The sequence below is a fragment of the Salmo salar genome, chromosome ssa15 (genome assembly GCF_905237065.1).
Source record: "Salmo salar chromosome ssa15, Ssal_v3.1, whole genome shotgun sequence".
NCBI lineage: Eukaryota > Metazoa > Chordata > Actinopteri > Salmoniformes > Salmonidae > Salmo > Salmo salar.
This window is the reverse complement of record NC_059456.1, coordinates 21,302,411-21,319,533: the sequence shown is the minus strand read 5'-3', so window position 1 is coordinate 21,319,533 and position 17,123 is coordinate 21,302,411. Positions and strand designations below refer to the sequence as shown.

At 41.7% G+C, this 17,123-nt stretch overlaps 1 protein-coding gene across 1 annotated transcript in view; it reads left to right on the top strand.

Annotated features, from left to right (window-relative positions):
* Nucleotides 1-17,123, top strand: part of LOC106571079 (synapse differentiation-inducing gene protein 1-like) — a 100,869-nt gene that overhangs the window by 68,896 nt on the left and 14,850 nt on the right. The window contains exon 3 of the mRNA XM_014143746.2: nucleotides 10,214-10,351. Within this exon, the coding sequence (XP_013999221.1) occupies nucleotides 10,214-10,351 (138 nt within the window). The remainder of the gene's footprint in view (nucleotides 1-10,213; nucleotides 10,352-17,123) is intronic.

The window sequence follows — 17,123 nt, the reverse complement described above, 5'->3', positions numbered from 1 at the left end:
GGTATTCTGCCACAGTGTACTCTCTGTTTAGGGCCAAATAGCATACTAGTTTGCTCTGTATTTTTTTTGTTAAATTCTTTCCAATGTGTCAAGTAATTATATTTTTATTTTCTCATGATTTGGTTGGGTCTAATCGTGTTGCTGTCCCAGAACCAGCTTGGTTACGCTTTGATCACATCGACAGCGTCATTGCATTTTGGTAGACCAGAATTACATTCATTTCCAAAAAACCCTGTGTTTTCCTTGCAGCAGTTTCAGGCAGTTTCAGTGCGTTCAGTGTGGTGCATACTTTGGATTTATCGAACTTACAGTTCAAGTCAGAAGTTTACGTACACTGATGTATTTCAAGGCCTACCTTCAAACTCAGTGCCTCCTTGCTTGACATCATGGGAAAAATCAAAAGAAATCAGCCAAGACCTCAGAAAAAAAATTGTAGACCTCCTCAAGTCTGGTTCATCCTTGGGAGCAATTTCCAAACGCCTGAAGGTACCACGTTCATCTGTACAAACAATAGTACGCAAGTATAAACACCATGGGACAACGCAGCCGCCATACCGCTCAGGAAGGAGACGCGTTCTGTCTCCTAGAGATGAACGTAATTTGGTGCGAAAATTGCAAATCAATCCTAGAACAACAGCAACGGACCTGTTGTGTTGTTGCCTAATTGTTTTTTTGGTAGGTTTCCACATTACTTTCCATCCATCTATAGCATTTCTTAATATTATTCAGTTCCTTTGGCTTTGATGCCTCATGACTGAGTATTGCTCTGTTCAAGTAGACTGTGATTTTGCTGTGATCTGATAGGGGTGTCAGTGGACTGACTGTGAACGCTTTAAGAGACTCTGGGTTGAGGTCAATGATAAAGTAGACTACAGTACTACTGCCAAGAGATGAGCTATAGGTGTACCTACCATAGGAGTCCACACGAAGCCTACCATTGACTATGTACATTCCCAGCATCCGACAGAGCTGCAGGACCCATTTTTGTTGGTTATGTTGTCATAGTTGTGCCTAGGGGGGAATATGGGGGAGGGAATGCTGTCACCTCCAGGTAGGTGTTTGTCCCCCTGTGTGCAGAGGGTGTCGGGTTCTTGTCCAATTCTGGCATTTAGGTTGCCACAGACTAGTACATGTCCCTGGCCCTTTAAATTGATCTCCCCTTCTAGGATGGAGTAGCTGTCATCGTTAAAGTATGGGGATTATATTGGGGGGATATAGGTAGCACACGAGGATATTTATCTCTGGTGAGATAATTTTCTTATTAATTTCTAGCCAGATGTAAAATGTTCCTGTTTTGACTAATTTAATAGTGGGTTAGGTCTCGTCTATACCAAATTAGCATACCTCCTGAGTCTCTTCCCTGTTTCACACCTGGTAGTTTGGTGGATGGGTCCCTCTCTCTCCCCCCACTCTCTCCCCCTCTCTCCCTCCCCCACACATACACAGTCTTTTTCATTTCCTCTCTCTACATATCTCTCTCCATCCTGCATGCCACCAGTATAGCTTGTACCCTGCACCAGGGATGATGGTAGGATGGTAGGTCAATTTGTGATTTATTTTTATTCCACCTCTCTCATCCTAGAACATTCTCCAGCAGTGAGAATATATTAATACTCACTCCTGTGTTGATGGAAAATGAAAAGGAAAACCATTGCATCACAAATCCAGACAGTGTACAAAGGACTGCTGTAATGACTAGGATTTATGCTTCAGGTGCACACAGACCTATCACTGGTATTCTTCCAAAGAAGATTGGGGATTTAATAAAATGATATTGAAAGGGCTGTGAGATTTGTTTTTCTCTGACCAAAAATAATTGCACCATAGTGGGAATAACACAGTATCCCTACATATATGTACATATCTACCTCAATTACCTCGTACCCCTGGTCATGGACTCAGTACTGGTACTCTGTGTATATAGACAAGTTATTACCTCGTACCCCTGGACATGGACTCAGTACTGGTACTCTGTGTATATAGACAAGTTATTACCTCGTACCCCTGGTCATGGACTCAGTACTGGTATCCTGTGTATATAGACAAGTTATTACCTCGTACCCCTGGACATGGACTCAGTACTGGTAACCCGTGTATATAGACAAGTTATTACCTCGTACCCCTGGTCATGGACTCAGTACTGGTACTCTGTGTATATAGACAAGTTATGTTTACTCATTGTCTATTTATTGTATATAGCCTAGTAATCGCTACTCATTGTATATTGTACCGTGTATATAGACAAGTAAATCGTACTGTCATGGACTCAGTACTGGTACTCTGTGTATATAGACAAGTTATGTTTACTCATTGTCTATTTATTGTATATAGCCTAGTAATCGCTACTCATTGTATATTTATTGTATATAGCCTAGCAATCGCTACTCATTGTATATTTATTGTATATAGCCTAGTAATCGTTACTCATTGTGTATTTATTGTATATAGCCTAGTAATCGTTACTCATTGTGTGTTTATTGTATATAGCCTAGTAATCGTTACTCATTGTGTATGTATTGTATATAGCCTAGTAATCGTTACTCATTGTGTAGTTATTCCCTGTGTTAATATTTGTTTTATTATTTCAATTTTTTTCTCTCTGCATTGTTGGGAAGGGCCCGTAAGTAAGCCTTTCACTGTTAGTCTACACCTGTTGAAGCATGTGACAAATAAAATTTGATTTTATTAGATTTTTTATTTGATTTGGGTGAACTCACCATTTAACAGCATCTCTCCTCCCTTAAAACCTGTTAGGGCTAGGGGGCAGTATTGACACGGCTGGATAAAAAACATACCCGATTTAATCTGGTTACCACTCCTACCCAGTAACTAGAATATGCATATACTTATTACATATGGATAGAAAACACCCTAAAGTTTCTAAAACTGTTTGAATGGTGTCTGTGAGTATAACAGAACTCAAATGGCAGGTCAAAACCTGAGAGATTCCTTTACAGGAAGTGGCCTGTCTGACCATTTCTTGAACTTCTTTTCCATCTCTATCTTTTACTAAGGATCTCTGCTCTAACGTGACACTTCCTACGTCGTCCATAGGCGCTCAGAGCCCGGGAAAAAACAGAATGTCGTCATCCCAGCCCCAGGCTGAAACACATTATCGCCTTTCTCAAGTGGCCGATCAAGGGACTCTGGGCTTAGGCGCGTGACCCGACCGCCCCCGCCTTTGTGATTTTTTTCCTCTGTTTGCCGAAAAGGAGATTCCCTGTCGGAATATTAGCGCTTTTCTACGAGAAAAATGGCGTAAAAATTGATTTTAAACAGCGGTTGACATGCTTCGAAGTACGGTAATGGAATATTTAGAATTTTTTTGTCACGAATTGCGCCATGCGCACGACCCTTCTTTACCATTTCGGATAGTGTCTGGAACGCACGAACAAAACGCCGCTATTCGGATATAACGATGGATTATTTTGGACCAAACCAACATTTGTTATTGAAGTAGCAGTCCTGGGAGTGCATTCTGACGAAGACAACTAAAGGTAATCAAACTTTTATAATAGTAAATATGATTATGGTGAGTGCTAAACTTGCCGGGTGTCTAAATAGCTAGCCCGTGATGCCTGGGCTATGTACTTAGAATATTGCAAAATGTGCTTTCACCAAAAAGCTATTTTAAAATCGGACATATCGAGTGCATAGAGGAGTAATGTATCTATAATTCTTAAAATAATTGTTATGCTTTTTGTGAACGTTTATCGTGAGTAATTTAGTAAAATGTTAGCGAATTCCCCGGAAGTTTGCGGGGGGTATGCTAGTTCTGAACGTCACATGCTAATGTAAAAAGCTGGTTTTTGATATAAATATGAACTTGATTGAACAAAACATGCATGTATTGTATAACATAATGTCCTAGGGTTGTCATCTGATGAAGATCATCAAAGGTGAGTGCTGCATTTAGCTGTCTTCTGGGTTTTGGTGACATTATATGCTAGCTTGAAAAATGGGTGTCTGATTATTTCTGGCTTGGTACTCTGCTGACATAATCTAATGTTTTGCTTTCGTTGTAAAGCCTTTTTGAAATCGGACAGTGTGGTTAGATTAACGAGAGTCTTGTCTTTAAATAGCTGTAAAATAGTCATATGTTTGAGAAATTGAAGTAATAGGATTTTTAAGGTTTTGAAAATCGCGCCACAGGCTTCAAGTGGCTGTTACGTAGGTGGGACGAATTCGTCCCGCCTAGCCCATAGAGGTTAATCTGGGTGAACTCTCAAACCAACAACTAACAAACAAACATTGTCCTTATAACGTTGGTATAGAGATAGAGATATACATTTATTGCTGCGTCTCAGTCCACCGTATGTCGGCCGTCCGCATGGTTGCCGAGCTACAGAGGTGTTTTTCAGACCATGAGAATTCCCAAAAATTGGTGTTCTCACGAAAACATCTGTAGCGTCAGAACGGTTTGGCCTAAAAACTAATAATGACCACTTACAAGTATCACGGGACTCATCTGAAGGTGACCCATACAAATTAATGAAAGAATAGTTTAGAAGTGTACTATCTATTTAACCTCTATGATATCGGTGTCCCTATACCGCGACGGTTGTTGCTAACGTGCGCTAATGTGACGAGCATGACGTTGTAAGTAACAGCAAACTTTCCAGGACATAGACATGTCTTATGAGGGCAGAAAGTTTAAATGTCCAATTTACAGTAGCTATTACACTGAAAGAATGCCATACTACTGTTTAAGGAGAGTGCACAACCACTTGTATCACAGCAACTGGTTTGATACATTCACCTCTGAAGGTAAATAATGTACTTACATTCAGTAATCTTGCTCTGATTTGTCACCCTGAGGGTCCCAGAGATAAAATGTAGCATAGTTTTGTTTTGTTTGATCAAATCCTGAAGTCAGGATATGTATATACTTGGTACCATTGGAAAGAAAACACTTTGAAGTTTGTAGAAATGTTAAAATAATGTAGGAGACTATAACACAATATATATGGTAGGAGAAAATCCTAAGAAAAACCAACCAGAAATCCTTTTTGTTTGTTTGAGAGCCTATGCTCTTACAATGGAAAGTATAGGGAAATAATGAAATCTAGCTCCCAGTATGCAATTCCTATGGCTTCCACTGAGTGTCAGTAGTCTTTGTTCAAGGTTTCAGGCTTGTTTCTTCCAAAATGAGTAAGAATAATGAGTTTTAGTACAAGGACACCTGCTTGGAAATGTGTGTGTGCGCGCGCCATGAAGACAACGCGCACCTGCTAAAATCGGATTCCTTTTGAAAATACTTCTTTCGCTATGAAATATTATAGTTTGATTACATTTTAGGGTATCTGAGGATTAAATGTATTTAGACTTGTTGAAACAAAGATTAGGGGTAGATTTTTGGATTCCTATCTTGGCATGTTGAACGAGTGGATTACTCAAATCAATGGTGCCAACTAAACAGACTTTTTGGGATATAAAGAAGGATTTTATCTAACAAAACAACACTACATGTTATAGCTGGGACCCATTGGATTACAAATCAGAGGAAGATTTTCAAAAAGTAAGTGAATATTTAATCGCTATTTGTGAATTTAGGAAACCTGTGCCGGTGGAAAATATTTTGATGTGGGGCGCCGTCCTCAAACAATCGCATGGCATGCTTTCGCTGTAAAGCCTACTGTAAATCAGACAGTGGAGTTAGATTAACAAGAATTTAAGCTTTCAACTCCTATAAGACACTTGTATGTACCTAAATGTTTAATATTCAACATTTGTATGATTATTTATTTGAATTGTGCACCCTCCAGTTTCACCGGAAGTTGTCTAGCTAGCAGGACCCCTATCCCAGAGAGGTTGTAACTTGGGACAAAACTTTTTGGGTAGCCTTCCACAAGCTTCCTACAACAAATTGTGTGAATTTTGGCCTGCTCCTCCTGACAGAGCTGGTGTAACTGAGTCAGGTTTGTAGGCCTCCTTGCCCACACACGCTTTTTCAGTTCTGCCCACACATTTTCTATAGGATTGAGGTCAGGGCTTTGTGATGGCCACTTCAATACCTTGACTTTTTTGTCCTTAAGCCATTTTGCCACAATGTTGGAAGTATGCTTGGGGTCATTGTCCATTTGGAAGACCCATTTGCGACCAAGCTTTAACTTCCTGACTGAAGTCTTGAGATGTTGCTTCAATATATCCACATAATTTTCCCTTTGCATGATTGCATCTAGTTTGTGAAGTGCACAAGTCCCTCCTGCAGCAAAGCACGCCCACAACATGATGCTGCCACCCCCGTGCTTCACAGTTGGGATGGTGTTTTTCGGCTTGCAAGCATCCCCCTTTTTCCTCCAATCATAACAATGTTCATTATGGCCAAACAGTTCTATTTTTGTTTCTTCAGACCAGAGGACATTTCTCCAAAAAGTTCGATCTTTGTCCCCATGTGCAGTTGCAAACCATGATCTGGCTTTTTTATGGCGGTTTTGGAGCAGTGGCTTCTTCCTTGCTGAGCAGCCTTTCAGGATATTTCGATATAAGACTCATTTTACTGTGGATATAGTTACTTTTGTACCTGTTTCCTCCAGCATCTTCACAAGGTCCTTTGCTGTTGTTCTGGGTTTGATTTGCAATTTTCGCACCAAAGTACGTTCATCTCTAGGAGACAGAATGCGTTTCCTTCGTGAGCTGTATGACGGCTGCGTGGTCTCATGGTGTTTATACTTGTGTAGTATTGTTTGTACAGATGAACGTGGTACCTTAAGGTGTTTGGAAATTGCTCCCAAGGATGAACCAGACTTGTGGAGGTCTACAATTTTTTTTCTGAGGTCTTGGCGGATTTATTTTGATTTTCCCATGATGTCAAGCAAAGAGGCACTGAGTTTGAAGGTAGGCCTTGAAATACATCTGCAGGTACACCTCCAATTGACTAAAATGATGTCAAGTCCTGACCAGTAAAGGGGTTATTTGTTAGTATTGTTTGGTCAGGATGTGGCAGGGGGTGTTTGTTTTATGTGGTTCGGGGTTTGTTGGTATATGTGTTTTGTAGAGGGGTGTTTGTTTAGATTAGTCCGGGGATATTTCTATGTTAGATCTAGGGTGTTTAGTTCTATGTTTAGTTTATTGGGATTGGGCCTTCAATTGGAGGCAGCTGTTCCTCGTTGCCTCTGATTGAAGGTCCTATGTATAGGGGTGTGTTTGTTGTGGCTATTCTGGGAGGTTGTTTGTGCCCTGCTATGTTTAGCCTGCATTACTGTTTAGCTGTCGTTCGTTTTTTCATTTTGTTGTTTTTGTATAGTGTGCGTCATAAAATAAAGATGAGCATTCACGTACCCGCTGCATTTTGGTCCACTTCCTACGACGGCCGTTACAAATGATGTAGTTTAGCCTATCAGAAGCTTCTAAAGCCATTACATAATTGTCTGGAATTTTCCAAGCTGTTTAAAGGCACAGTCAACTTAGTGTATGTAAACTTCTGACCCACTGGAATTGTGATACAGTGAATTATAAATGAAATAATCTGTCTGTAAACCATTGTTTGAAAAATTGCTTGTGTCATGCACAAAGTAGATGTTCTAACTGACTTGTCAAGACTATTGTTTATTGACAAGAAATTTGTGGAGTGGTTGAAAAACGAGTTTTAATGAATTCAACCTACAGTGAGGGAAAAAATAATTTGATCTCCTGCTGATTTTGTACGTTTGCACACTGACAAAGAAATGATCAGTCTATAATTGTAATGGTAGGTTTATTTGAACAGTGAGAGACAGAATAACAACAAAAAAATTGAGAAAAATGCAAGTCAAAAATTTTATTAATTGATTTGCATTTTAATGAGGGAAATAAGTATTTGAACCCCTCAAAATCAGAAAGATTTCTGGCTCCCAGGTGTCTTTTATACAGGTAATGAGCTGAGATTAGGAGCACACTCTTAAAGGGAGGGCTCCTAATCTCAGTTTGTTACCTGTATAAAAGACACCTGTCCACAGAAGCAATCAATCAATCAGATTCCAAACTCTCCACCATGGCCAAGACCAAAGAGCTCTCCAAGGATGTCAGGGATAAGATTGTAGACCTACACAAGGCTGGAATGGGCTACAAGACCATCACCAAGCAGCTTGGTTAGAAGGTGACAACAGTTGGTGCGATTATTCGCAAATGGAAGAAACACAAAAGAACTGTCAATCTCCCTCGGCCTGGGGCTCCATGCAAGATCTCACCTCGTGGAGTTGCAATGATCATGAGAACGGTGAGGAATCAGCCCAGAACTACACGGGAGGATCTTGACAATGATCTCAAGGCAGCTGGGACCGTAGTCACCAAGAAAACAATTGGTAACACATTACGCCGTGAAGGACTGAAATCCTGCAGTGCCCGCAATGTCCCCCTGCTCAAGAAAGCACATATACATGCACGTCTGAAGTCTGCCAATGAACATCTGAATGATTCAGAGGTCAACTGGGTGAAAGTGTTGTGGTCAGATAAGACCAAAATGGAGCTCTTTGGCATCAACTCAACTCGCCGTGTTTGGAGGAGGAGGAATGCTGCCTATGACCCCAAGAACACCATCCCCACCGTCAAACATGGAGGTGGAAACATGCTTTGGGGGTGTTTTTCTGCTAAGGGGACAGGCCAACTTCACCGCATCAAAGGGACGATGGACGGGGCCATGTACCGTCAAATCTTGGGTGAGAACCTCCTTCCCTCAGCCAGGGCATTGAAAAGGGGTTGTGGATGGGTATTCCAGCATGACAATGACCCAAAACACACGGCCAAGGCAACAAAGGAGTGGCTCAAGAAGATGCACATTAAAGGATTGGACCCTTTTTGACATACCCAAATCTCACTGCATGTAGCTCAGGACCTGAAGCAAGGATATGCATAGTCTTGATACCATTTGAAAGGAAACACTTTGAAGTTTGTGGAAATGTTAAAACTTCTTTGGGATAGGGGGCGGTATTTTGACATCCGGATGAAAAGCGTGCCCAAAGTAAACTGCCTGATACTCAGGCCCAGAAGCTAGGATATGCATATAATTGGTAGATGTGGATAGAAAACACTCTAAAGTTTCTAAAACTGTTAAAATATATCTGTTAAAATATATCTGTGAGTATAACAGAACTGAAATGGCAGGCGAAAACCCCGAGGACAAACCATAAAAAATTTTAAAAAATTCAGCATACTACTGATTTCAATGCCTGGCACTTTTATAATAGAGTGAAATCGTCCCCGATTGCAGTTCCTAGGGCTTCCACTAGATGTCAACAGTCTTTAGAAAGACTTTTAGGCTGGTTTTTGGAAAAATTAGGGAGAAGTTGTAGTTTTTCTAAGTGGCTCCCATTTTAGCTGTAGAGTTTCCAAGCGCATGGCCGAGAGAGCGCGTTCTTTTTGTTTATCTCCGGTAAAGACAATAACGATTCTCCGTATTAAATTCTATTGTTTATTTGCGTATTAGGGTACCTAAGGTTTGATTATAAATGTTGATTGACTTGTTTGGATAAGTTTATTGGTAACATTTGGGATTCATTTTGTATGCATTTTGAAGGAGGGAAACCGAGTGGAATATTGACTGAAGCGCTCCAGCTAAACTGAGTTTTTATGGGACATTTTGGAGTGCCAACAGAAGAAAATCTTCAAAGGTAAGGCATATATTATATCGCTATTTCTGACTTTCGTGTCGCAACTCCCTGGTTGAAAATGATTTGTTATGCATTTGTGTGCTGGACACTGTCCTCAGATAATCGCATGGTTTGCTTTCGCCGTAAAGCCTTTTTGAAATTTGACACCTTGGCTGGATTAACAACAAGTTAAGCTTTATTTTGATGTATTGCACTTGTGATTTCATGAAAGTGTAATATTTATAGTAATTTAATTTGAATTTGGCGCTCTGCCGTTTCACCGGATGTTGGCCAGGTGGGACGCTACCGTCCCACGTATCCATAAGAAGTTTTAACTGTCCCTGTAACGTGGGAAACTTCCCCTTTTTTTTCTTATTTTTGTCTCTCCACTCGTCCTAAAAATGTATTTCAGTAAAGTTGTTTCTCTCCTCCTGTACAATGAGTGAAGATAACTTCATCTTGTTCTATATGAACTGTAATGGTGGTAGGAGCATTGGGCCAGTTGTACAACTGACTAGGTATCCCCGTTCTCCTTTTTAACAGTGTTTGTCTCTTTCAGACGGACTGCTCCAGTGAAGATAACTTGATCATGTTATATATGAACTGTCATGGTGGTGAACTATATTAACACTGTTGGTCTCTTTCAGACGGACTGCTCCAGTGACAGCGAGAGTGAAGATAACTTCATAGTGATCCCACCCAGAGACCACCTGGGCCTGGCCATCTTCTCCATGCTCTGCTGCTTCTGGCCCCTGGGCATCGCTGCGTTCTACTTCTCCCAGGGGGTAAACATGACACACACACACATACCCGTGATATAGCACCTTTCTTGGGGTTAACACCCACACCTGTCACTACCATGAAGTCACTGCTTTCTACTTCTCAGGGCTAACACACACCCACACACAGGACAGGCCGTTGATGGCAAACCTACCTCAAGTGTGAAGTCTTATCGAAGGCTCGACATCCAGTCTCCTCATCTGTCTTTGCAACCACGGCAACCATGGCAAGCAGGCAGAGAGGCAAGACAGGCAGATGGACAAACAGGCTGGCAGAGAGGCGGGCAGACAGGCGGGCAGGAAGGCAAGCAGGCAGGCAGACAGACAAGACAGGAAGGCAGACCGGCAGACAGGCAGGAAGGCAGGCAAGACAAGCAGACAGATAGACAGGCTGGCAGGTAGACAGACCAGCTGGCAAGTAGACAGCCAGGCAGACGGAAAGGTAGACAGCCAGGCAGACGGAAAGGTAGGCAGACAGTCAGACTGAAAAGAAAACAGACAGGCAGACGGAAAGGTAGGCAGCCAGGCAGACGGAAAGGTAGGCAGCCAGGCAGACGGAAAGGTAGACAGCCAGGCAGACGGAAAGGTAGACAGACAGGCAGACGGCAGCTAATTTAGTTCTTCCTCAGTAATTATAGGAAATAATGTAGTTTAGTGTTCAGAGATGGCTAATTCCTCCAGCCTGTCAATCTACCCCGAGTTGAAGCAGCTTGAAAAGGACATGGTAGAAAAAGGCAGATATGTAGGCGACATTACTTTAAACACATACTAAGTAACTATTGCAGAGAAAATGTTGTGAGTAGCTTGCCCTGAATTCAAAACGTTCTGCCGACAAGTCCACAACAATTAGCCATAGTTTTCTCTTTCCGAAACGGACGGTCCTTTTCCAGATACAGCATAAATGATTGCTAACGATTAAAACATCCTGCCAACACAGTAAATAGACTGGTGGCTTATATAAAATATTTGACAGTATGGGTAGGCTACAGTAGGCCTATTGCTGTGCGATAGGCTACAATATTTCTGTGTGATAGGAGAGTGACATCATTGCCTTTTAAATCTCAGAGCCTATACCAAGGCAGGACAGGAGTGTGACATCATCGCCTGTTTAATCTCAGAGCCTATACCAAGGCAGGATAGGAGCGTGACATCATCGCCTGCTTAACCTCAGAGCCTATACCAAGGCAGGATAGGAGCGTGACATCATCGCCTGTTTAATCTCAGAGCCTATACCAAGGCAGGATAGGAGCGTGACATCATCGCCTGTTTAATCTCAGAGCCTATACCAAGGCAGGATAGGAGTGTGACATCGCCTGCTTAACCTCAGAGCCTATACCAAGGCAGAATAGGAGCGTGACATCATCGCCTGTTTAATCTCTGAGCCTATACCAAGGCAGAATAGGAGCGTGACATCATAGCCTATTTAATCTCAGAAATGTAATAATCTATTGATAAACTAAATATTGAACAAGAATTCATCTTTACGTGCCGTGGCCTAATGACAACAGTTCTAAATTATACAGTAAATAAAGGCTGTTATTGTCACCATGAAAAGGTGAGTGTATGAGGAATCAAGGTAAGACCCAAGTGCAGACTGTGTTGACGTAACAATGTTTATTGTAGCAACAGAAGTAGGCAAACGACAGGTCAAGACAGGCAGGGGTCGATAATCCAGAGTAGAAGCAAAGGTACAGGACGGCAGCAGGCTCAGGGTCAGGTCAGGCAGAGGTTGGTAGTCCAGAGGTGGAGCAAAGGTACAGGACGGCAGGCAGGATCAGGCAGACTGGTCAGGTGTGCGGGTACAGGGTCAGTACAGGCAATGGTCAAAAACCAGGAGGACGAGAAAAAGAGAGACTGGGGAAAAACAGGAGTTGAGACAAGACGCTGGTAGACTTGAACAAACAAGACGAAGTGGCAACTTACAGACAGAAAACACAGGTATAAATACACAGGGGATAAGTGGGGAAGATGAGCGACACCTGGAGGGGGGGTGGAGACAAGCACAAGGACAGGTGAGTTTTAATGCTCATTCACGTACGCACCATTTTACGACAGGTCTGATTTATAACGGGAAACATGGGTATGTGTTGCGTGCGCCAAGTTTATAAATCTCAATATTTTTTTTAACATGTGCAGACTTTTCAGAAATGGCGTACACAGAAATGTAGTGTGAAATTTAGGTAACGGTAATAAGGTCATTTCCAGTTTATACATATGTGGCAGGTAGCCTAGTGGTTAGAGCTTTGGGCAAATTACCAGAAGGTTGCTAGATCTAATCTCCGAGCTGACAAGGTGAAAAAAAAATCTGTCGTTCTGCCCCTGAACAAGGCAGTTAACCCACTGTTCCCTGCTAGGCCATCATTGTAAATAAGAATTTGTTTTTAAATGACTTGCTGAGTTAGATAAAGGTAAAAGATAAAAGCCACGTAGTAGAGGCCTTTATCCAAAGTACATTGACATTTCTGATGTGCTCTTTCAGCACTCTCCTCTTATCTCTCCTTTCTACTTCTGATCTATCCAATATCCAATATGGGACGACCCCACTCCATGGGAAAATCTGTTAAAACAAATACACCTCTACCCACTCTCTCCATCCCTATCTAAATTGATCAGATATTCCTCATGTTTAGGGCTTTTTGTCATTTTCTTTTGGGGTGGGGCACCTTGTTTTTAATAGGTATTTCCAGCATGTTCGCTGCAGGTAGAGAATCCAAAGAAATGACACAATCTGTCTCCAATCAATCAATGTCTGGCTGTGCACGTGTGGGGGTAGGGGGGAAGTCGCCTATAAGCCAACTTATGATTGATCTATACGGAGGGTGTGACGCATTTACGGAGCCTTCCGGAGGTATGCAGAGGTCAAATTAAGCTCCGTACCGCATCGCTGTGTGCCTCCCACATTGTAACAATGTGTAGGGCTCTGTATAGTTCCACATTGACATGATTGGTTGACGGTAGTTGGGGAGGGAGATCCTGTGTAAACACAAACACAGTTACCTGACAACTTCCTTCACAACAGCTCTGCGCTGCTCCCCGAAGCACAAAAAGTATAAATACCCTGACTTCTGCAGAGGCAGTATCAACGTCAATGCCGCACGGCCAATGCAATTGCCGGATTGACCATGCAGCTCCTTTAAGTCAGGGTAGGCGTAGCTCTGCAAATCTTAATCACAAGTTGCCTATTATTTGGCAGGGAATACCATTTGTAGATCAGTGATTGTACACCTAATTTTGCTCCAGCTGATCATCTCCAACAGACTCAGAAGCAAAAATGGGTCAATTAGGATGCAGTGAAAGGAGAGAGAGAGACACTAACCAGGTTTCCATCCCGGGTCCAGTCAAACCCGGGTCCAGTCAAACCCGGGTCCAGTCAAACCCGGGTCCAGCGACTGTCAAGCTAACACCTTAACCGTTACGTATAGAGGTCCAAACCTTTTTGGCCAACACCTTAACCGCTATTGCCAAGCGGTTTGAATAGTATTCCATGCCGAATAATAGTCTTTGTCCATATACATAGGTTTGTTTTTTTCCCAGCAGAACTCGGCGAATTGAATGTCTGTGCTCGCATTCTCCCTAAACTGCAATATTACTGTTGTTTGTTCCTCTTGTGCCACCGTAGCTACAACATAGCCATAACACTTCCTCAAAATAGTCAGAATGAATAAAATGGATTAAGAAATCTGCATTTAGTTATGTTTTTGCAGAGGTCTTTTTATATCCACACTTCATGGTTCTAGCTCCAATTTCCCAGACGAGTTTTGGAGATCGGAGACAGAATCCCGATGTCGTTGTCTACTCAGGGCGTTTAACGTGAGCGGGTCAGAGACGCAATCTGAGAGCTACCGATCCAGTCTTTGAGGAGTCCCAGACGTCTCAATGTTTTTAATCATGTTTCGATATTATCGGCACAAAATCTGCAATGCTCTTTAAGTGTGAGATGTGGAATGACAAGTTTTGAGAATGGTTAACAGCAATAGACAAGGAGAGATTGCCTGAGAAGAAGCCAGTGAGATTATACGTTGTTTCGCATCACCTGGAGTGTGTAGACACTCCAGCAGGATCCATGACTACTAGTATACGTTTGTACTTGACTTTAAAACCAAAGTGTCAAATCATTACAGCTCTGAAGTTCACAAGCAATGTTGTTCAATTCAAAATGTTTGCTAGATATTTCAACTCTATGGCAAGCGTAAATGTCTGACTGACAGTTATGAGGCTGCTTTGAGCCACAGCTCGTTCTAGCTACGTTAACAATCTGATCACATCATTGTTTTGTCGAGGCAGTGTGGCATGGAGAATCCTCACGACCAAGTGAAGAATCTTATAATGTGTGACCCTCGTCTGTGACACATCGTTTATTGTGCGAGCCACTGCGTTGGCAAGACAAAAAAAATACAAGAAAGACAGTCGTTTAACCTCTTAGATGTAATGACAAAATGTAGATTTAGAAACACATCAAATGGCTTCCACAACATATGATCAATATCAGAAAAAAATGGGATTGATAGACCTAACAACTAGAAATGGGCAGATGTTTTAGTAAGTGGTCAGGTGTGTCCCTAAACCTCTCCAAACTGGCATATGTCTATAAATCCAGTGCTATTACATATTTGAAATGTTATTAGTTCAGTAAAAAAATCACAATTTGTACCATATCAACCTCACTCAAATATTGTGGTGGTGTTATGGGGGTTTCCAGGATGGGTGGGTATAATTTGTGGAACGTTCTAACAGGAATCTGTTCCAAAAACGTTTGTAGATATAGATGTACTATTGTAAAGTGGTTGTTCCACTGGATATAAGGTGAATGCACCAATTTGTAAGTCGCTCTGGATAACAGCGTCTGCTAAATGACTTAAATGTAAATGTAATGTACAAGGACATCAACAAACAACGCATACAAAGTAGCATGATCAATTCACCTAGCTAACTAGCTGCCAAATAGGCATCAACTCACCACGTAGCTTATTCTTAAATGTTTGTCAATAGGCTACCAGAGTGAGGACAGATATTTTTCGGAATAAACATGGTGAGTGAAAAACGTAATTAAATTGCCCACTCCCTACCCGGTATCTTAATTAGCCGCTATACAACTTTGTATGCGCTGTTTGTTGGCAACTTTGTTATTTACAAAGTTTTTGGAACAGATTCCTGTTGGAACGTATCACAAATGATACCCACCCATCCAGGGTACATTCAAGTGTCCTTCCAACTTCTCTATAGTGTCACGAATGTGGTAATCGCACTGTTTTTGCACACTGGATGAGCCTAAAAGTTATTGTTCACTATAAACAATATATTTCTACAACACCAACCTCTCTCAAACATTGTGGTGGTGTCGGGAGACGTACAGGGGATATCCAAGTGTTTTTCATCATGTTCTTCATGCGCAAATATATAGTCACTCGGTGGATATTTGATGTTGCCATTAAGTCATACATCATCAGATAACATTGACAATAGGCTAGATGTGTTCCTACCAACCTAAGGATTCATGTAATATCCCCCTATGTAGCTATAGCTCAAACAGACCAAATGGAAGCCTTGTAAGATGTTTTCTGTTTGGTGAAAACGTTGTGTAAATCAACATGTTGGCTCTGGGGCTCGTGATCAATAACGGTCACAGGCCGACAAATAAGACCATCCTCATGATCTGTGGAGTCCCGCCTTTCGGTGTGAATCAACGTATTCCGTGTTTATTTTGTTTATGTTTCAAAACACTAACCGAAATGTAGGTAGCAGCCATCTTGAAATGAGATCATCGGCACGGCCTGCCCTTATACATGTGCATGCCTATATATGGTAATAATTCACACTGGTGATTTTAAGGCAGAGATCGATAGCCAAGATACTTAGCTTTCAGCAGACACCATGCTTTTGCAGATAGGTGCTATCGTTCTCATACCAGACTGAATTGTACAAAACTAAATCAAATAGAGTCCCCAAATATGGGGACTATACATATTTACATTTACATTTACATAATTTAGCAGACGCTCTTATCCAGAGCGACTTACAAATTGGTGCATTCACCTTATGATATCCAGTGGAACAACCACTTTACAATAGTACATCTATATCTTATTTGGGGGGGGCGGGAAGCGCAGCAATGTTAGGATTTTGAAAAGTCGTGCAGTATACAGACGTGGCCAAAAATTTTGAGAATGACACAAATATTAATTTTCACAAAGGCTGCTGCCTCAGTGTCTTTAGATATTTCTGTCAGATGTTACTATGGAATACTGAAGTATAATTACAAGCATTTCATAAGTGTCAAAGGCTTTTATTGACAATTACATGAAGTCGATGCAGAGTCAATATTTGCAGTGTTGACCCTTCTTTTTCAAGACCTCTGCAATCCGCCCTGGCATGCTGTCAATTAACTTCGAATTTGTGGGGTTTTGCTTGTCCACCCGCCTCTTGAAGATTGACCACAAGTTTTCAATGGGATTAAGTTCTGGGGAATATCCTGGCCATGGACCCAAAATATTGATGTTTTGTTTTCCGAGCCACTTAGTTATCACTTTTGCCTTATGGCAAGGCGCTCCATCATGCTGGAAAAGGCATTGTTCATCACCAAACTGTTGCTCTTGGAAGATGTGTTGGTACCATTCTTTATTCATGGCTGTGTTTTTAGGCAAAATTGTGAGTGAGCCCACTCCCTTGGCTGAGAAGCAGCCCCACACATGAATGGTCTCAGGATGCTTTACTGTTGGTATGGCACAGGACTGATTGTAGCGCTCACCTTGCCCGTAAAGAGCTTCTGGACATCAAAACA